The sequence below is a fragment of the Ictalurus furcatus genome, chromosome 2 (genome assembly GCF_023375685.1).
Source record: "Ictalurus furcatus strain D&B chromosome 2, Billie_1.0, whole genome shotgun sequence".
Taxonomy (NCBI): domain Eukaryota; kingdom Metazoa; phylum Chordata; class Actinopteri; order Siluriformes; family Ictaluridae; genus Ictalurus; species Ictalurus furcatus.
Window position 1 is genome coordinate 20423230 of NC_071256.1, and position 22460 is coordinate 20445689.

General features: G+C 41.1%; 1 protein-coding gene across 1 annotated transcript in view; it reads left to right on the forward strand.

Annotated features, from left to right (window-relative positions):
* Nucleotides 1–5998, forward strand: part of rac2 (Rac family small GTPase 2) — a 16680-nt gene extending 10682 nt beyond the window's left edge. The window contains exons 5-7 of the mRNA XM_053652520.1: nt 4205–4364; nt 5059–5190; nt 5611–5998. Coding sequence (XP_053508495.1) covers nt 4205–4364; nt 5059–5189 — 291 coding nt within the window. The 3' untranslated portion in view covers nt 5190; nt 5611–5998. The remainder of the gene's footprint in view (nt 1–4204; nt 4365–5058; nt 5191–5610) is intronic.
* Nucleotides 5999–22460: the final 16462 nt, after the last annotated feature.

Consider the following 22460-nt stretch of genomic DNA (forward strand, 5'->3'; position numbering starts at 1 on the left):
TTTCCTCAGGTCTCTTTATTCACTTTACAAAACCAGTTGCAAAAAATCAGATGCACAAATTGTACATTATTATTATTATTATTATACTACTACTGCTACTACTACTACTACTACTACTACTACTAATAATAATAATAATAATAATAATAATTTCTGTATAAACTTTCTGTATAAAATGCTGAGTGTGATGTCACTAAACAGGCTCAACAGCTTTAAACCAATCATAGTTTGATATGCAAATTATGAACGAACGATTGCGTGGGAACTGGAAACGGATAGTGGTTGTCATGGTAACGGTGGAATATTCTGACAGGTTTGACTGTTAAATAAATCTGGGATAAAAATGAGAACGTAACTCGAGGGGGCGGAGTAGCAGGAGGACGTGGGAGGCCTTTCTAATTTACATATCATGCATATTCATGTATTGTGTGTTGCATCTATAATGAGGATGAAGGTGTAGCGATATTTAAAGATCATTTTAGGTATAAAAACATATTAAACTATTTATTATTCAACATCAGATGGTTATTATGGAATATTAAAAGGAGCATTAAAGACAGAAAAGTTGTGTAAAGAGAAGAGGTGTGGAGCAGACGGTCACTCTGGCTCTCTCATGGCTCAGGTGTTGTGTAAGAGCCGCGGTTCTCGACACAGCCGCCCTTCACCTCAGAGATGTGGAAGAAAATGAGATTCTGATGGAACGGTAAAATATTTCTGCTTCTGTTCCACACATGAGCCTTTAAAGGATCATCAGAAAGTAAAGCTTTCTGACCTCCATCTTCTCTCCACTACCCTGAGCTAAATAAACCATCTCAGCATCAGATGATACTAAATTCTTTCACACGCTGCAGATGGCAGGGAAGAGTGAAAAACACCCCGAGAGGTCATGATGATGAAAATGAGAAGGTCTGTTCAATCACCCGTTTGCTATATGTTTAGAAACACCAGCCATTTTTATTTTATATATATATATATATATATATATATATATATATATATATAAAATATATTAGTTTGACTATTTTTAATGACAACCTCTTTACAGTATGCAGAATCACATAGACAAAAAGACAAAAGCTTATAGAAAAAGGGAAAGAAAGACGGACAGCTGTTACATATTTGTTTAAAAAATAATAATATAAATAACAAAATAAAAAAAACATGTAAGTACATACATACATACATACATACATACATAAATAAATAAATAAATAAAAGCAGTGAGTTGCCGTAGGTAATTGACTTTTAGATCGTCTGATGAATCTGAGATCGGTTGTCTCTGTGAGGGATCTGCATGAGCAACTCAACTCGGATTTTATTGGATTATTTATTGATGTAAATAAAGTGCAGCTCTGAAACCTCTCTACTGCATAGTTTAGAGTTGCACAAGGTCGGCTTTTAGTTCCAAGTACCATAAAAAATTATGTGGAGCGTTAGTCTTTAACATTGTGGCGACATTGATGTTCAGTCCAACGCTCGCTTTCTTTACTGCTTCACTTTTTAAAAACCAAGGACTCTTTCTGAGATTCGCACATGCACTCGTCCTTCAGCTGATTCACCCAAACTCTGAGGGGAAAAAAGATAAAAGATCAAACTCCTGACAAGTGCATAAATATTTATATATACAGAGAGAGAGAGAGTCTTCAGGCTGCAGAAGATCTCCTCTTTTAAACCTCTCTCTAAGAGGATAGATAGAGCATTAGAGTGATAGATAGATAGATAACTACATGGAGAGACAGACAGGCAGGGCAGGAGTCGAGCAGAGGTGTGGTAAGGTGGGGCAGGACAGCGGCAGGACTAGGGAGGAGCTTGCAGGATCACAGAATTTAAGATAAAATCCAGAGTAATGAAATGTCTAACTGCATAATGATTTTAGTCCCTTATTGTTTTAGAAATGGAAATATTTCTGACTCATTCAATTCAATTCAATTCATCAAGGACATCTATACTAATATTAGATCCCAATCATGTAATATTAGAGAACAGAACAGCTGGCCCACCCTTGCCCACCCACTCGAGACTGCTCATGTGCTTACAATAATAAGTAGATAAATAGAGCGCAACATACACTATTTATTACTGCAAATATCTCAACTAAATGTATCAGTGGTTTTATATAAAAAAAAAAAACTATATAGATTTGTATTTATTTCTTCATTTATTTATTTATTTGTTTATTTATTTATTTGTCATGTCTGGCAGTAGAATGTAACGTTAATGCTCTGGTTATTTCAGATGTCTTTATCTCAGTACAGCAGGATATCACACACTGCTGTTTGGAGAAACAGGATCACTAGTGAAGATAAAAGTCTGCTTTCAGATGACTGAGGGGGGAAAAGGGAATATTTTAGTAGCTTTAAAAGCAGAATATAAACTCTCTAATCGTACTTTTAGACTTTTTATAAACTTTTATAAACTCTCTCATCTTTGAGCTCGGTGCCATTTAAAAAGATGAAAGTTTTAGCAAAGACATGTTTCTGACTGAGATAAGATCAGATCTGACTTTATTCATTAAAATAAAACCAGGTACTGTGTGTGTGTGTGTGTGTGTGTGTGTGTGTGTGTGTGTGTTTATCAGAGTAAGAAATCTCACTGATGTGAGAAAAATGAATTTAATAAAAATAAATAAGTGTGTCTGAGAAAAGAAAAGGTGTGTGAATGGAGTGTGTGGTTATTATGCAGCACACACACGCACACACACACACACACACACCCACACAGACTGCAGGAGGATAAAGTGATATTGAATTGGATGTTACAGAAACACTCCAGACTTAAACATGTTGACAAACTCGGCCTCTAATTCTTCATTAAGTTCATTCTGGCTTTAATAATGCTCCTCCACTCACAAACCCACATCCAAATCCTGATCTAAAGCTTGTTTTGTGTTCTTTTTGCCCCCATGTTTTATTTTCATTATCATTTTGAAGGACATTATATTCCCCTACTGAGCTGTCGCCATGGTAACACTGTCCGTATGCAAATGTAGGCTGTATTATGTTACATGAGGTCGAGAAGAGGAATTACAATCTATATAAGGAAGAGAAGAATGCTAACAGAGACGGGGTTGGAGGGAGGGGTCACATGACCCTCGCTAACATGCTAACGTTGTGCTTAATGTGGTGAAGATGATCAGAAAGTTTATTAGCATGTCATTAGCGCCGTGGTTCTCTGCTAAGCATTACGTAACGGTGCTAAGGAGGGGGAAATGTTTTTTATAAGACAGTAAATGTGCTGATGTGTTCGGCGCTAATGAAGGCAGCAGTTATTTTTATGAACTCCTTTGAAATTTCTTGGTAATGGCTTGGAGGAAGAAAGCTTAAATAAAAACGCTTTATAATCAACTTTACTGTATTGAGAGGAAAAAAATCTAAATCCACGAGTCAGTAACAAAAAACACCACTGATGCACCACAGCACGCTTTCACAGCAATTAAAGTAATTAGTGACAGCTGTATTGGGTGTGGCAGGGGCAGGGGAGGGGCTTATGAAGCTGAAATATGAAGCTGAATGAAATTACAGTAAAAATCAGAGCTATAATGCAACATTAAATTTTCATAAATAAATTCTATATGCATATTAATTATGTCTAATTTAATTTGATTTATTAAATAAGCGATATCACACCTCACACATTCAGGGTTGGGAGTTTGATTCCTGCCACAGCCCTGTGTGTGTGGAGTTTGCTTGTTCTCCCTGTGCTGTGGGGGTTTCCTTTGGGTACTCCCCCAGTCCAAAGACATGCATGGTAGGCTGATTGGCGTGTCCGTAGTATATGAATGGGTGTGTGAATGTGTGTGACTGTGCCCTGTGATGGATTGGCACCCTGTCCAGGGTGTACCCACCTTGTGCCCCATGCTCCCTGGGATAGGCTCCAGGCTCCCCATGACCCGGTAGGATAAATGGTATAGAAAATGGATGGAAATAGGATGGATGGAAATAAGCCATATCCACATGCCCTAGTTTTTATTTCATCTATGCAAATATTTCAGGAAATGAAACATAACCTTTTAAAAAGCATACAACAATATAGTATTGTTTTAGATTTGAACTGGTATTGAGCTGCTGCTGAAATAAAAATCATCTTCTAACCTTTAAGAATACAAGTATCGCATTCCTGTTCATTACAGTAATGAATAAATTCGATGTTGTAAAAGTTTTACTACAAAAACACTGACACGTTCTTGCTCGTTTGCGCCCCCCAGTGGTACCCGGAGGTGCGGCACCACTGCCCCTCTACACCCATCATCCTGGTGGGCACCAAGCTGGATCTCAGGGATGAGAAGGAGACGATCGAGAAGCTGAAGGAGAAGAAACTGGCTCCAATCACCTACCCACAAGGCCTGGCTCTGGCCAAGGAGATCGGTGAGAGGAGAAGAAACTGAATTTCACTCTGCACGTAAAGAGATAACAGAAAAAATACTGCCGTTTTCCATATCAGTCATGTGGAACCATCAAGGAGACATCTTCTCTACCTTTAGGCTGTACGTCTTACCTGTGAAGCTGCATGTGGTGGACTTTAAATCAGCTTTTAGTGGAAAACTTTAAAGGTTTAATTAGTGGTACTTAAGATCCATTAATGAACCTTGAAGTATTTTTAAAGCTGAACTTCATTCACTTTTTCAGGTAACAGGTTCACGCTGAAGTTACAGAACATGTCAAGTTAATGGTACCACATCAGCATCGTGGGAAAGTACAGTTTAGTAGCTTTATTTGTGAGTGAAAGGAAACTCGAATAGTGATCTACACAACACTGTGTGATTAGCAGAGAGCAGTGCAGAGATTTACAGCATCAACTGTAGATTCTGTTTCTGTCTGTAAGTGTAATGTTCACAGAAACGAGACGCTGTGTGTTATGTGCTGCCATGATGATTTGGTGACCATGGAATTTATGTCAGCACACACACACACACACACACACCATGTCATATTTACTTTTTAAATCGTTTTACTGAGACAATGTAAGTGAATAAACAGTCATTGTGACTTGAAAAAAACTTTTGCACTAAACTGTACTCTGTGTGTGTGTGTGTGTGTGTGTGTGTGTGTGTGTGTATAGATGCGGTGAAGTATCTGGAGTGCTCAGCTCTGACCCAGCGTGGACTGAAGACGGTGTTTGATGAAGCAATCAGAGCCGTACTCTGCCCCCAGCCCACTAAAGTGAAAAAGAGCTCCTGCTCACTGCTCTGAGGTGAGCAACAGGATGATGGTGATGATGGTGATGGTGATGATGGTGATGATGATGATGATGGTGATGGTGATGATAAAGCAGGGGTGGACAAATGATAAATTTATTAGCTAGCCCATTGGACAGGTGAAAGCTCCAGTGTGCTGCCAATAACATGTTTTGAGCCAGACAGAAACCTGATGTAATGTAGAGTAATAAAGGAATGTTGAGTTAGTTAGCTGGTTAAAGTCACTGTGTAGCTAACTCGCCTCTACTCGCCTCGACTCACCTCTACTGTGTAACTCAGTGATGTGTCAAGGCTCAGATCAACTCATAAATATGTTTTGTTAATGATATAAAAGTCTTAATAACATTTTTTTCTCTCTGTATCTCTCTCTCTGCCTCTGTCTCTCTCTCATTCTGTCTCTCTCTCTCTCTTTTCAGGTCTTCAGGATTTGAGGAGATGCTTCTAACATCTAAGATTTCAAATCAAAGATCAACTGAAATACTTGTTTTATTACAACAGAAATGCATGTGTGACGGTTTCATTAAGCAATAATAATAATAATAATAATAATAATAATAATAATAGTGCATATTTAAACTATAATAGTGTTTATTTCCAGAGCGGAAGCATGAGATGTTGTGTTGTTGTATTTTTCTGTGGATATAAAATCCTTTTTTTTTGTTGTTAGTATAAAACGTGTGGGTGTAGGTTAACCCAAAAAAGAGAGAGAAAAAGACTCATGATGCAGCACTCGATGTTTATAAAGAGAGTGTTTCTGTTTTTAATCTCTGTAGGACATATAAAATAAATAAAGCTGGAACAGGAGCACATACATGCACTCACATTTATTTTTACAGTATGTGTGCAAAAATAATTTTCCAGACAGTAATGTTTATCTCTACTGGTACCTCTTGTTCTTTTTCAGAATGTTATCCAGGCTGTAATTAATGACCACAGCAGCACAAAAGCACATCAGTCTATTTATAATACCATACATGGATCACATTACGTCGACTGTTTAGCATATTCACACACCAGCATGAAAACATGGAGCTTTCCAAAAACAGACCTCGACCCAGTCGTCCAGCATCGTACAGTTATCAGACAACACTTTATATTTGTCCATTAGTTTATAGTGCAAATGAGGTAGAATCCAATTTAAGCCCACATCTGAGCAGATCTGTCAAAGATGTCTTCCAACCCAACAACGCATGAACCCATGCAGTCCTGACCTCCCCACAACCCTATACATGCTATAAAAAAAAAAGGAAAAAATCATATACATTCCTACATTACACATCCATTTTGAGAGTTTGAGTCTCTGTACTTTGCAGAATACAGTTTTACTTTAAGCTCAAAATCTCATCCATCAAATCACAAAATCCAGCTCTTTAACAAGCTCAAACTCACCGGCCCGCAGTGATTTGCTTGTATCTTTCTCATTTGTAAGTCGCTTTGGATAAAAGCATCTGCTAAGTGAATAAATGTAATGTAAATGTAAATCTGATGCCGAGTCTTCTTTGGCCCATTGTTCATTCTTAATCCAACCCATTAAGGAAGACAAACCTTGTCTGGCTTTTGTTTCCTTCTTAGGCATTTTCATTAACACACTTAAACCTAGATTATTTATGACACAAGATCCAGTCAGTGGTCAAGAATCTGTGTGGTAGAATACCAGTGTAAACAGTAGAGGGCAGTATAGCACCATGTGACACTGCGTTCACTACTGACAAAAAACCCCCCAAAAAGTAGCACTCTGTCTCAAATCGCGTCCATGTCTACGGTTCTACAGTTATTGAGTACTGACACTCACTGGTTCACCTGTTACAGTTAACGTTTGAATTTTAAAAACATCTCACATAGGCTTCAATAATCTGTCTAGCGTAGCATTTGGATCTTCTATCTTTTGAATGTAACGTCAAAGTTTTAGATTTGAGACGTAGTTCATGACAACAATCATGACAATGGCGGAGAGTTGTAAGAGAAACAGAGCTGGTCAGTGTGTTTAACAGAGCTGTGCGTGAAAATTCTAAACATTTTACAGTTCCACTTGGAAATCAGACGTACAGGGATGGTGCGGCTCTGATGTGTCGTCTTGTGGCTTTTAATCCATATGTAGTATGTAGGAGAGCATGTGAGTAATGCTGCTTGCTTGTGTTTTCACTTATAACTGTTTTTTCATCTGCTCTATTAACTCTGTTAGCAGGTTTTGATTGGTGTGGTGTGTGTTAGCGTAATGACCAATCAGTCTAATCATTCAGTTTAATCTATGCTCATCGGCGGCCCCCTAGTGGCCAGAACCCCTGGGCTGCCCAATAGACCCAGTCTCACACCCTTCTGGTTAGTAGCATAGAACTGCAAACACTAAAGCAGCACCAGTAGCAAGTTTCCAATTTAATACGTAATGGTGGTGTGATTAAATATTCATTGTTTATTGGTTAATGCTGGTTATTACACCTGTTTTTTTTTTTTTTTTATTTGGAAATTTGGGACTCCTGAGAAAAGTAACAGCATTAGCAGCAGTTTGAACAGATTTGGTGGCTTCGTGTGTCTCAGAGGAAGCACGGGTTAGTCCTCACTCTACATGGCTGTTAAATAAATCTGGTAAAAATCCAAGAAAAAAAGAAGCTGCTTTAAAACTGGCTTAAATGGAACATGTTGTTCATGTTGGATTTACTGAATGTTCTTCATCCATCACACAGGATAAAGTGCAGCTCCAGATGTTTCAGATATTTTGTTTGCTGTAACATCAAAGATATTAACAGCAGTATTAAAAGTGAAATAATACAAAACACACACACACACACACACACACACACACACACACACACACACACACACACACACACGTCACAGGACCATAGCTTCATGCAGTGTGTGTATGGTTGCACCGGGACTTCAATCGAGCTTCTCCTGAGCGAACATCAAAAAGCTGCCATTTCTCTCCAGTCCTAAATATGGTCACGTCGGTTTACATGGAACTTTCCGGAAACACACAGCTGATATCTTTCATCTGAATCTGATCTGGGCACACAGTGGCTTAGTGGCTAGCACGTTCGCCTCACTCCTCCAGGTTAAGTGTGTGTGTGTGTGTGGAGTTTACATGTTCTCCCCATGCTGCGGGGGTTTCCTCCGGGTACTCTGGTTTCCTCCCCCAGTCCAAAGACATGCATGGTAGGCTGATTGGCATGTCCAAAGTGTCCGTAGTGTATGAATGGGTGTGTGAATGTGTATGTGAGTGTGCCCTGTGATGGACTGGCACCCTGTCCAGGGTGTACTCCGCCTTCTGCCCCATCCTCCCTGAGATAGGCTCCAGGTTTCCCATGACCAAGAAGATGGATGGATGAATCTGATCGGTGGGAAATATTATTCATGTGGGAAGAATGTCACCTCTAAACCAGTGTTTTTTTCAGCATATTTTCTGTCCCTGTTAATAGAAAACGTGGGCAGAGTTTACGTTCACGGTGAAATTATTTTTTCATTGTTGAAAAGTTGAAAAAATCCATGTATATCAAATAAACTATCATTTTGTTAGTATATAGCATTTGTATTTTATTAGACAGGGATTTTATTAAATAGATTTTCTCTTTGGTAAAGGTGAAGGTTGAGTGCTAAACATTACTTACAAATTTCTAACAGAGGTAAATCTGTAACTTTAAGTTTTCCAACATTTTCAGGACACAGGAGTTTACGATTCTTTGCGGTTTCTCGGTAACACTATAAGCTTTGGTTATTTTTTTTTTGTATAATTAACTTGAAGAGAGAGAATAAAGAGAAGCTGGTGAGGGGACGACTGTTTATAGCTGCTATAACATAAGCGACAACAGGAACTAAGATTAAATGTAATTATAAACAGATAGAAAGTATGACGTGTTGTTTAATTATAAATAAAAATTGTAATTGTTGGTAAATTGCTGTGGTATAAGAGGAATAACGTACTTGAGGACATGCTGTTAAAGGAATGAAAACAGACACAGTGTTTATTTCTTTGAATGGAGGAATTACAGAATATAAACAGATCCTTTCTCACTCACTGTAGAAGTGTAAATTATATCTGTTTCCCTCGTGTCTGTAAACAATAATCCAGGATCAGATCATGAGTTGAACCCTGCCGCATCCATGTAAACAGCATCCAATAAAAAATAATAAGCACGGCTAAATTCCCCACAGAGCTCTCTCACTTTCTGCTGCTGTAATAAACGTGGCCTTTAATAATCTGGCATTTCAGATTGAAATGAAATCTTTCTCTTCAGGAAGGCTGAGCTGCCCCGGCTGTCAGAAATGCTGCTCGTCACAGCACGATGATTAACGAGCCGCATTCTGTTTTCACAAGGAGGAACAACGTTGAGACATTTGACTGATGTTGGAAAAAAAATGAAAACTTAAGACTCATGCTAATGAGTGTTTTTACAAAATAGCAGATTTACATGCAGACACTTCTTCAGATGAAGGTCAGGAAATGAAGGACGGCTGACAGCAACGCCTGAACACCTTTCTGAATATTCAGCACTTTCTAAATCAATAATCTTCACAAGGGTGCAAGTGCAGATGAGGACATGTCCCACTGTTCAGTCCAGGTATTTGAAACAGAAGCAGAGGTCGATTCACATGCTGAACTGAGATTCCTCTACTGCACTGAGTTTAACTCTTCCAGCTGTGAATCTTCTGCTAAATGACCATCTACAGGCAACACTTTGACCATATTATAATATAATATAATATAATATAATACAGGTTCACCACAAACTTAAGCACAGAGCAACAGCACTGAATAAACACTCATAAGAGCCTCTGATTGGCTGTGCTGTGACCAGTCAGAGGCAAAAGATGTTTAAATCATCACGCTATACATCACCGGTCACAATTTCCCCTTCTGCTAAGCGCTGGAACACACAGCACACTCGGAAGCTCAATGCAGGCTTCCGGGTTTCATTGACATTGACTTTGTTTACTTTTGACACATGTGGTTTGTTATGGTTTATGTCCTTTCTCTTCCACTGTATTGTCATTGGTTGTTTCCCTCACGTTATCATTGTTCTCAGCTGTTTTTGTGTTTCACCCCTGATTACGTTTGTTATTTAAACCTTTCGAGTGTCTATATACGTTGCGAAGTATTGCATAAGTATTGCCACCGTACGAAGCCTTTGTACATTGTTCCTCGTGTTTTGTTTCATGGTTTTTGATCATGTTTCTTGTTTCTCGTTTCGTGCTTTGCCTTGCCTGTATAATGTCCATTTGCAGATCGCCTGACCCATTGCCTGTTTCTGACCACGCTTTTGTTTCACGATTTGGATTTGTCTGCCTATCTCTCGTCTAATAAAGCTCTTATCTGCACTTGCGTCCGTCTCAACCACCTTTATGTGACAGAATACTTAATCGCAGCAGGAAGATGGTGGAGGACATCGCTCCCCCCTCTGGTCTCACAGAGAACTTCACTCCTCCCTCTGGCCTCGTGGAGAGTGTCGCTCCTCCCTCTAGCTTCATGGGAAACAGCGCTTCTCCCTCAGGCTCTGCCTTGAGCTTCATTCCTCCCACTGGGTGTGCAGCAGCCATCGCTCCGCATTCGATCCAGCCTGGGGATATCATGTCATATCATGGTGCGGAAGAGATCGCCCCACACCTGAACCTCAGAGAGATCGACGAGGCGGCCTCTCAAGCCAAATGCCTGTCCGAGGTTGACGAGGAGACCTCCCAAGCCATGTTCCTATCCGAGGGCGACAAGACGGCCTCCCAAGCCATGTTTCTGTCCGAGGGTGACGAGACGGCCTCCCAAGCCATGTTCCTGTCCGAGGGTGACGAGACGGCCTCCCAAGTCATGTTCCTGTCCGAGGGCGACGAGACGGCAAACCAAGCTCTGCTCATGCCTGAGTCTGCTGACAAGGCCAACCAAGCTCATCCTGTTCCTCTGAGGACGTCACTCTGATGACCCAGCTTCCCACGCCTGGGTGCTGTCTAGCAACCCCAGCGAGCCTGCCCCTCGGCTCCTTGAGGAGCCTGCTATCTTTTGGACAATGCCTGCCTCGGGATCTGAGGGGCTGTGAAGACATTTTGCCCAGAGGGTCAGGACCGCCAGGGGAGGAACTGTTTTCTGCCTATCTCTCGTCTAATAAAGCTCTTATCTGCACTTGCATCTGTCTCAACCACCTTACGTGACATCGCCAACAAAAATAGTGGCCTTACACAAATATACAACTCCAGATTTATTGGCACCCTTCATGAAAATCCGTCTGTATGAATATATAAAACGTGCCACTCAAACAACTCATTATATTTTCAATTTAAACAAGAGGGAAGTACGTATATTTTTATTTTAATAAATAATCAATACCACTCCTTTCAAAATGAATGGCACCCTTACAAATAATAGTTTGTGATGTCTCCTCTGGAGAGAATAAAAGCTTTCTGGATTAAAGAATGACAAAATAAAACTTTAAAAAATAGCATTAACCATTTTTTACACATTTTTGAAAGAAAATACTATTATTAAAACAGTTATAAGTTCTGATGAGAACTATTGTTTGATGTTTTGAGTGATTTAGAAAAAAAATAATTAGATGGTAATTTTTGCCAATAAGAAGTCTCAGTAGTTACCTTTATTTGATCCTAGACAACAAAATTGAATATGAATTTGAATGAAGAGGAATTAAAATGGGGTTTAAATGAAATATAAAATAAATAAATTCTATTCTGAGCTGATTGTAATATTTACTGCATTCAATTTTTAAAAATAAATAAATTAATTAATTAATAATTAAATTTGGATGCACTGTAAAAGAAGTAAACCTGTATAAACCTGTATAAACCTGTTTATAAATTATGGGAAAATTAGTATACTATACTCAAACAAAAAAAAAAAAGTTAAAAACCAAATGTGGAGTTAACATATTAACATTTGTTGAAAACAATTTGAGCAATAACACAGTCTAAAACACTTTTCACAACTGTGTAAAATGCAAAAATTAAAAATAAAAGCAATAAATCAGAGAATGTTGCAGAATGACATCAACATGTTTAGGTGTAATAGTTTAAACTTATTTCTTAATAACAGCATAACTTCTACAACATTATCTACAAACCAACAAAACTGTCACAAAATTACTCAATAATTGTGCACAGAAAGTTGAGTGTAATATAACACACTTTTATCAGACAGGTCACACACTAGATGGAGAATTACTCGTTCTAATGGAATATATTAAATTATATATTAAATTATTATTTAATATAAGTCACACGTGAGGAGTAAAGTTAATGTCCTTGCTGCAGTGTGTTCATCTCATCGTGATGCTGAGTAACTTCAGCTCTCAGACCCAATAACTGCTGTGCGCTAATACACACCACACTGAGCTAAATTACTCTCAGAGATGTTAGATCACACCTCGTATGATTCTGCACACACACACACACACACACACACACACACACACACACACACACACACTTCTGAGAGTTTATTACTCTCCGTCACACATGGACACACTACATCAGCGGAATATCAGTGAGCTTCAGTGCTGCTGTCTCTTTTGGTTTGGAAAGCTTTTGAGTTATTAGCATAACATTTTAACATGCAACGTGATCAGGAGAGTATTACGACTGTGAGACTTAGCATGCTAGCAACGCATTTGTTCTGTAATTGATCTTTTTAAATGTAGAAATTATTTAACTATTGCAAAATAAGCATTTTAGCATCATTTATCATCATTTCTAAACCACAGTCACAATCTTCAGCTGTGTTCCAGATGTTCTGTGTTCTCTTTGCTTCATCTGTGGAACGTTCCGGCACTCTAACATCAGTGGGAGTTGATAAGTTTTTCTTTCTGCTTGTGCTGTCAATGCAGAACATAAGATTAGCTGCTGATTGATAGACTGATAGTAAGACTGAGAAGGTAATCTGGGTTGCCAGATCCGAGTAATAAACACTGATTAATAAAACCAGCCCAGATACAAAATCTAAAATATACTGCAGTTTTCAACAATTATTCCTTAATAAATAGTACAAAGCAAACAAAGCAAACAAAATACAAAATTATTTTAAAAATTTCCATTTTCATAAACAATCCAAACCCACAGCACTGAAACAGTGAATCCACTTTAACATCACACTTTAACCAAAACTTCATAAACGCTGAGTTTGTATTCGCTCACATCAGCTCCAGACCACTAGGGGGCTTTTCTCCTCCAACATTTAAAAAGCATCATATAAAGGAAAGCTGTTTGCAGTCAGAAATCTCCAGATTCATTTAATGTGTAATTAATATATAACTTATGCAACCCACAGACAGGAACATCATCTCACAGCTGAGGTTTAAAACACAAACCTGGCAACGATGGTGTTTATAGCACCAGATGGTGAAGGATTGTCAGTAAAGAAGTACCGGGCATTAGTTTCATGGAGATGCCACTGAGGGAGCAAACAAAACAGCTGAGATCTCAGGGTGTAGGGCATGTAATGAGCTATTGATTTCCTACGTCCTGTCACACAGCCTTCAGCCACGAGCTCCGTGTTTATCAAGTGACGACTCACTGAGCGCATGCCCATTGTGTCGATTCATCTAAAGCCGATTAGCAAACATATCTGAGATGCTTTAAATAAGAATAAATAATCCACCATGATAAGATAAGGACTAATATCCTGTTTTAGAGCTGGGGTATTTTGAGAAGAAGTATTATTGGATCCTTCAGATAAGTCCATCAGCGCTGTAATGAAATAGAAAACCTGACCCAAGAACAAAAAGTCATGAGCTAAGAAAAGACTGAAAGCGAAAACGGTGTTGTTTTCAGAACGTGTGTGATGTGTTCAACATCCCAATCCAATATGAGCCAGTCTAAGTTAGTTGTTGTTATTGTTGTTGTTGTCATTGGTGTACTCACAGCTTGAATTCTCTCATGCATCTCGATATAATTTTTTTATTATTCAGAGCTCTGAATGAAATGCTCTTTTTGTCTCTGAGCTTCTCAGGTCACACAGTAGGTGGTCAAAGCATGACAGAGAATCATAAAGAGCCATCACTGAAATCAGCCTCAGACTTCTCTTTCATCCCTCCATCATTTCATCCAAAACACACAAATCTGTATACACAGTGAATTTAAAAACATACTCTAGAAACCCTGGGCCAGTGTAAGTAATATGTGTGTGTGTGTGTGTGTGTGTGTGTGTGTGTGTTACAGTAATATACTGTAGTTTGATGAAGTTGAGATTCTGTTACTACCCTGAAATTGATTGTTTTCTTGTAACAGCACACACCTGAGTGTTTATTTAACAGCTGCTGTAACGTCTAATATGTAAATGATCACAGAACAATGTGGTACCTGGAACATTTAGCCTAATTTGCATACTCATGTTTATTTATAACCCCATGGATTTTTCAATGAGAATAAACATGTAGAGGTGCACTTAAGTTAATTTAGTTGAAACAGTGAATACATTTTATTCGAGCCATATTATTTGTAATGGTTTAAAATAACAACCAGCGAGGATTTAATCAATCCAAGTGGCTATTGAGTAGCTTTAGATTTTTAAATGACAACTAATAACCTTCTAATGCAGTGATGTCTGGCCTTAACACAATGAATTGGTCATTCTTACATTTTGCCTAATCACCATCTCTGTCAGTTTCCTTCCCCGCAGCAACGTTTCACTAGAACTCATCAAATCTACAGAGAAAAAGGCCAGACATCGCCCTTGGCACATCAACACATCCACACATTAACACAATGAAACAACTAAACAACAACAGGAGAAAATCAGGAGAATAGAAGAAGAATCACAGGAGAAAAGAAGAAGAAACGCAGGAGAAACAAAGGGAAAACATAGCGAACTGTGGGGTGGTAAGAGGACAGAAGCAAGACAGAAATGAGGTGGAAACAGGACTAAAGTGGGGCAGATGGAGGATAGAATGCAGAGAGAAGTGGGGCAGACAGAGGATAGAAAGCAGAGAGAAGTGGGGCAGACAGAGGATAGAAAGCAGAAAGAAATGGGACAGAAGGAGGATAGAAAGCAGAGAGAAGTGGGGCAGAAGGAGGATAGAAAGAAGAGAGAAGTGGGACAGACAGAGGATAGAATGAAGAGAAGTAGGACAGACAGAGAATAGAAAGAGGACAGAAATGGAACAGACAGAGGAGAGAAAGTGGACAGAAGTGGCACAGATAGAGGATAGAAAGAGGACAGAAGTTGGACAGATAGAGGATAGAAAGAGGACAGAAGTGGGACAGATAGAGGATAGAAAGAGGACAGAAGTTGGACAGATAGAGGATGGAAAGAGGACAGAAGTTGGACAGATAGAGGATGGAAAGAGGACAGAAGTGGGACAGATAGAGGATAGAAAGCACACAGAAGTCTGCTTTCATTCATATAAAATCGTCTGGGTTACACATGTAACCCTGTTCCCTGAGAAGGGAACAAGACGTTGCGTTTAACATAACACTATGGGGAGTGCCTCTCGCGCGACCGGCATCTGAAGCTTGTGTAAAATCATGCCTATTTATAGGCCTGCCACGATCAGGTGACGTGGTAATTAAGCGCGTCGCGTGATATAAATATGGCACCTGTGAACCACGCCATCAGCCTCTATTATCGAAGACGCAATTCACAGGCCTGCCCTGGTATGACAAAGCTACGCAACGTCTTGTTCCCTTTTCAGGGAACAGGGTTACATGCGTAACCCAGACGTTTTTAGTTACGTTAGTAAGTTAGAGGATGTTGCCCCATAGAGGCTCCATCAACAGGGGCATGGCTGGCCGAAATGGCGGCCACGTAAACCCTGATTGTAGAAGGAGCCCATCCCGCTGAAAAACGTTCTTGTAAGAACTCCAGGACTGTAGCTATTGCGCAGTTCACTGGGTCTATAGTGGATCTCTGCAGATGGGAATCTCCCAAGGAGTGCCATCTAGCAGGGATATTATCTCTGAGAACCATATTCGAGCTGGCCAATAAGGTGCTACTAGCAGCAGACATAGACTGCCTTGGCGAACTCTCGCTAGAACTTGTGGGAGCAGAGCGATCGGGGGAAAAGCGTACAGATGTGACCTTGGCCACATGTGCACCATGGCGTCCAGCCCTAATTGTGCAGGAGGAGAGAGAACGAACCACAGCGGGCCGTGTGTTGTCTCCTCGGAGGCGAACACATGCAGTCCTGCTTGGCCAAACCTCGCCATATGGACTCCACCACTTGTGGATGGAGCCACCAATTCCTGGGCCTCAGCCCCTGCCTCAATGGGATGTCTGCCCCCATATTCCCAGAATGTATATTGCACTCACTGACACACTTTCCTTCTGCCCAGAGAAGAATTAGTTGTGCCTGCCTGAACAGGGGGCGCGGACATAATTCTCCCTGATGGTCAATATATGAGACCACCAGTGTGTTGTCTGTAAACCATGGTGACTTCTCAAGTGAGGAAGGAAGAATTTCAGTGCTAGAGATATGGCCCACATTTCTAAGCAATTTATATGCCGCTCCAGATGAGGGCCGCTCCACAGACTGTGAGCTGGACAGCTGTCTAAGACCGCGCTCCAGCCCGTGAGGGAGGTGTCTGTCATTACTGTCTTGCGCTAAGGAGACACCCCAAGAGTGTGACCCAAGGCCAGAAACTGGGGACACTCCAATTCTCAGAGGCATCGCCGAATGACACTGATTACTCTCAGAGGTTTCGACTTTGGATGAAACCCCCAACTTCTCAGCCACCACTGAACAGTCTCCTGTGCAATAGGCCCATAAGCTTCAATAGTCTCCCAAGATCCAGCTTTATCTTGCTCAGCGTTGATAGGATTGACTCTATGCATGTTGGGTATAGAAACGCCCTCATCGTAGTAGAATCCTTATAACCCCTAGAAAAGTTGTCCACTGCACTGGGGAAAGCATACTTTTCTGAGGTTCAACCTGAGCCCCAAGCTCCTCATGTGGGCGAGAACAACATCTCAATGTTGAACCGTCAGTTCCCTGGATCGTGCTAGAATTAACCAGTCATCCAGGTAGTTTAGTACATGGATGCCCTGGAGTCAGAATGGAGCCAGAGTGACACAAATGCACTTTGTGAAGGTGCGAGTGGATAAAGCTAGCGATATTTCTGTGTGGATATATGAACCTTTTAGATCTATCGTGACAAACCAGTCCTCAAACTGAATCTGTGGAACGATAAGCCTGGGCGTCAGCATCTTGAACCTGTATGTCCGAAGAGAGTACAGTTCAGATGATGATCTAAAATTGGCCACATACTCCTATTTTTTGCGGACCAGGAAATAATGGCTGTTAAAACCTCCCTCCCTCAGGGAACAGGGTACATATTCTATGGCCCTTTTGTCCAAGAGGGATCTTACTTACTGCGCTAACATCGGGCTCTGGTCTGTGCTAACTACTGTGGTGAGCACACCTCTGAATCGAGGGGGTCGAGCTCTAAACTGGACCCCGTAACCCTTTCCCACGTTAGACAGAACCCATTTAGACACATTTGGCAGTAGTTTCCATGCTGCCAGTCGGTCTTTTAGTGACGTTAACTATTCCACATTCTATTGGAGGGAAAGCATCAGATTTTTGTTGCCCTGTGACAGCTCGCTGACCAGAGAACACTGAAAACTTGGGACAGCCTTGGCTAGGGGATGCCCCACAGTAGCACTGGGAGCTAACTGCCCTAACAACCTCATGTCCCCTGATACGTCCCTCCATGGCCCCTCAGGACCGCTGTTCTTTGTCTGCTTGGCCTTTATGACCATTCTCAGATCAGGCCTAGTAGCAGGCTGCAACTGTGGTCACCCGGTTCCCCTGGCTGTCTGCAGGGGGTTGTCTGCCATACTCGCCTTCTCTGTCTCACCTGGGTTCAACTCGTGGATGCCCAGGTGAATTTGACATAACAGGGAAGGAACTGGCTGAATGCTGCCATATGTTGAGCTCACTCAGCAGGTCTACTTGGTAGGCCTGTCATTGTCTGCAGTGACCCAAAAGCAAGACTACTACTGCATAGGCCTTGCCTACCGTGGCCTTACACGGTGGCTTGGATGGCAAAGCCGGCCCCCCTAATTACCTGCTGTCGATGGAGAGAGGTAGCGCCTCCTCCACCTTCAGCATAACTAAATAGCCATGCCATTCATTCCCCACAATGGCCGAATAATCCAACATCGTGGGGTTATAAATATGGCTTATGCATGGTTTTACCCCAGAAGCCTGATATTTTGTCATGCACTTCTGGAAGAAAGGGGAGTTTTCCGAAGTGTGAGGGATTTACTTTCACTGGGGAGAAAAAGGCTCATCCAGCCTTAGTAATCACGTCAAGCAGCTCTTTATACGCTGCTCTCAGTTTTTAGCACATCCTTCTGGCTCCTTGGAGTCAGAGAGGAATTATTACTATTACTTTTGTGTGTTTGGGTTCCCCCCCTTTTTTCCCTTTTGGCTTTCCATAGCGGAAGGAGGAGTCGCGACACGAGCTCCAAAATTCCTCGGAGAGCCGAAGCCGGAAGACAGTACAAGAGATAGAGCAGCACTCGTCTCCGGCTCTTATTCCAGATCCATAAGAGATCCCCCGGACCTGAGACGGCTAGATTCCTCGGCAGCGGCCGGCCCAGATCCGCGAGGTTCTGAAACCCAACTTGCTTCGGCTTCCGAGAAGAGCGCGAGTCTCGAGCCGAGCTGCTTAATGTAGGCTTTACTATGCGCAGCCTCTCGAGACTGCCATCGCATGCTACACCCCTAGACACTTCACCCAGAAAGTGTGCACTATTCCCGTGTTGAAACAGGAGCAAGCCGTAACACACTTCCTGAATTCTCTCACTCATATTTTTCTCTCGTGCGCATAGCTTTTTTTCTTCTCTTTTTTGAAAGGGGTAGAAAAGTTCTGAGATTTTGAGAAAAGATAGAGAGGAAATTAAGCGTCTTTTTGTTTCTTTACACAAACAACCGACATGCAGTCTTTCGCTGAAGACAATAAGGCTGATGGTGTGGTTCACAGGTGCCATATTTATATCACGTGACGCGCTTAATTGCCACATCACCTGATCATGGCAGGCCTATAAATAGGCATGATTTTTCCACAAGCTTCAGTTGCCGGGCACGCGAGAGGGGCGCTTCCAATAGTGTTATGCTAAACGCAACGTTGAAGTTCCCTTTGAAAGGGAACAATCATCGCTCTTTTCCCCAGGAAGTTTGGTTCGATTTTTCCTTCCCAGGCATGAGATCAGAATTCTAAAAACTTTTTACAGGTTTTTTATTCCATATTTTCTGGAGTCACTCTCCATCACACCACACTCTGATCCCACTGAAACTCCACAGATACAGCTCTCTCACTTCCCCCTTTTCTATCCATCTGTCTGTTTTTCCCTGAATTAATTTTACACCCTGTTCACTCTTCTTAAAAAACCTTTCCCTTTGTTTTTCCTCCATCACAGGTGAACTGATCTGAGTCGCTGCTCCTTAGACAGTTTCATCCTGTAAAAGTCAGCACTCCATGGAAACCTGAAGACTGAGACTCAGATTCATTCAAACACATGCCTTCGCAATGCTTTTTTTCTCTCAGTCAACATTCCTGACTTGTTTCCTAATGACTTTAGATTGCGCTGTTGACCCAAGACACAGCCTCACATTGCACTGATGGACCTGCTGTAATTCAGAACTTTATTACAGAATTTCTCTTTACACCTGCTGAAGACTTGTTCACAGCACTGTGTGATTCCTGCAGTCCTCGTGCACACGAGTTTATTTATCTGTTTCATTTGAAGTGGTTTATAATTGAAGCAGAATGAGCTCCAGGCCGTTGAGGGGTAATGACGTCCCCCTGGAGGTCAGCAGTGACCGTCTGTCTGTCTGTCCTGATAACAAGAAGAGCGTCAAAAAATTCAATTACACTTTTATTTTCAATCTGTTCAGGAGTGTGAATAAGTAATGACTCCTTTTTTATCCATGGCGTGACCTTGAGTAACCACATCTTTATTGTTCTTCATTATAGTGGCCTCAAATAATCGCTCCTCATGCTGAGATTGATGTTGAAGTGGAGTATTGTGAAGTGTGTGTGTGTGTGTGTGTGTGTGTGTGTGTGTGTGTGTGTGTGGAAATGTATTTGTATTTGTAAATGTATTTGTCTCTGTCTGGGGACTAAATGTCTACTCAGTGACAGAAGTATGTGAGGATTCTGACGTTACACTTCGTAATAATGAAGTAAAGAAAAAACCAGAAAAAATCAATGTAATGTGCTCAGAAAGATAGAAAACCAACACGTGTGTGTGTGTGTGTGTGTGTGTGTGTGTGTGTTATCTGGGTGAAGGTCACACTGGAGGATTTTTGCGTCAGAGCACTTGAGGAACACTGGAGTAGAACGTCACATGTTGACTCAATGTGTGTTTAAAGAGAATAAACAGATTAGAGCTAATTGTAAGCGATAACACACACAGACATTAACACGTTCTCACTCTGAGAACAAACTGCACGAGCGGTGTTAATGTGGAACCCTGATGAAGCGTGAACATAAAACACACTGCAGTGGGATTACACTCAGCCAGAATTATTCCAGCAAGAACACAAATCACAAACAGCACTGAGCTGAAGAACACTGAGAACACTAACCTGAAGAACACTAACACTGAGCTGAAGAACACTAAAGAACACTGAGTTGAAGAACACTGAAATGATAAACACTGAGCTGAAGAACACTGAGATGAGGAACACAAATGAACAATGAGGACACTGAGCTGAAAAAATACTGAGAACACTGAGAACACTGAGCTGAAAACACTGAACTGAAGAACACAGCTGAAGAACACTGAGGAACACTGAGATCACTGAGGAACACTGAGCTGAAGAACACTGAGCTGAAGAACACTGAGAAACGCTAGCTGAAGAACACTGAGAAACGCTGGCTGAAGAACACTGAGAAATGCTGGCTGAAGAACACTGAGCTGAAGAACACTGAGCTGAAGAACACTGAGCTGAGGAAGACTGAGCTGAAGAAAACTGAGCTGAGGAAGACTGAGCTGAAGAACACTGAGCTGAAGAACACTGAGAAATGCTGGCTGAAGTACACTGAGCTGAAGAACACTGAGAAACGCTGGCTGAAGAACACTGAGCTGAAGAACACTGAGCTGAAGAACACCAAGAACAGTATCAATAAGGAAGAAAATCTAGACATTTTAATGCGTGGTTCTGTACCAAGTAGACCCCTTATGGGAGGCTGAGAACCCATAAAGAGCTTATGCATTGTGTATAATGTGAGGGGTGAATAAAAATTTTCTCAAGGGTTCTTCGGATATTTAAGGGTCCTTAGCTTCCTCAGTGGGTTCTACATGGATCCATTAATAAAAGCAAAACTGTCCATTAGTGGGTTTGTGGAAAACCTTTAGAGATTTTTAACGATTCGGAGAGTTTTTAGACCTGTAGATCTGCGCTTTGTTCCAGGACTTAAATAGTTACAATGCTGCATTTTCTCCTTGACTCGAATTGCTTTCACAAAGCAACATTTCAAAGCGTAACAAAATGTGTTTATGCACGTCATCAAGATGGACAGCAGCTCCGCTTTAGCTGTAGTTATTATCCTTTATTAGTTTGAATGGGAATCAATGTTCCACACAGCAATTATAGCCCATGTCCCTGAGGCGCTCGCTAAACACCTAAACCTCAGTGTTTTTATGCGTTTTTGAAAGTTGTTCAGAAATATATTTATCAGACCAAATTTCAATGAGGCATTTTACCTCGTCTTTGGTCCAAGTTAAACCGTGAATGACGTTGCAAGCCATTAGCAAAACAAACCCACTTTTTACATAACACAGTTCCCACCATGCATTGCTATACAGATTGGTTTGTTGGTCCATTGGGTCAGATTGCTTTCTCAACACAAGCGAGCTGCTCCAGAGTTCGTTTGCAATCGGGCGGAGACCACCTGAATGACCAATTGTTTGGTGCAGATCCGAGCATGATTGCCGCGTTCATATATGACTAAACCAGTGGTTCTCAACCCGGGGATCGCGCTGAGATTCAAGGGGGGTGCAAATTGTTTTCAAGGAAGAAAAAAAAAAACACAGACAGGGCATCATTTGGGTGCTCTGTGTATTTTATTGCTTTTCAAATAGAATGTGTATAAATGAAAAACCCTGCGTTCCCTCTCCCTCTGCATATTCTTTTTGCTTGAGAGAGCCGGAGCTTAGCCTGCCTTTTAACTAGCCAGACCAGTGTTGCCAACTTAGCGACTTTTCAGACCCCTTTAACGACTTTTTTTTGTAAAAAAAAAAAAGTACCTAGCAACAAATCTAGCGACTTTTGGGACAAACCTTAGCAGCTTTCCAAATGTGGCCAGTACTGTCTTGAAAGAGTGAGGG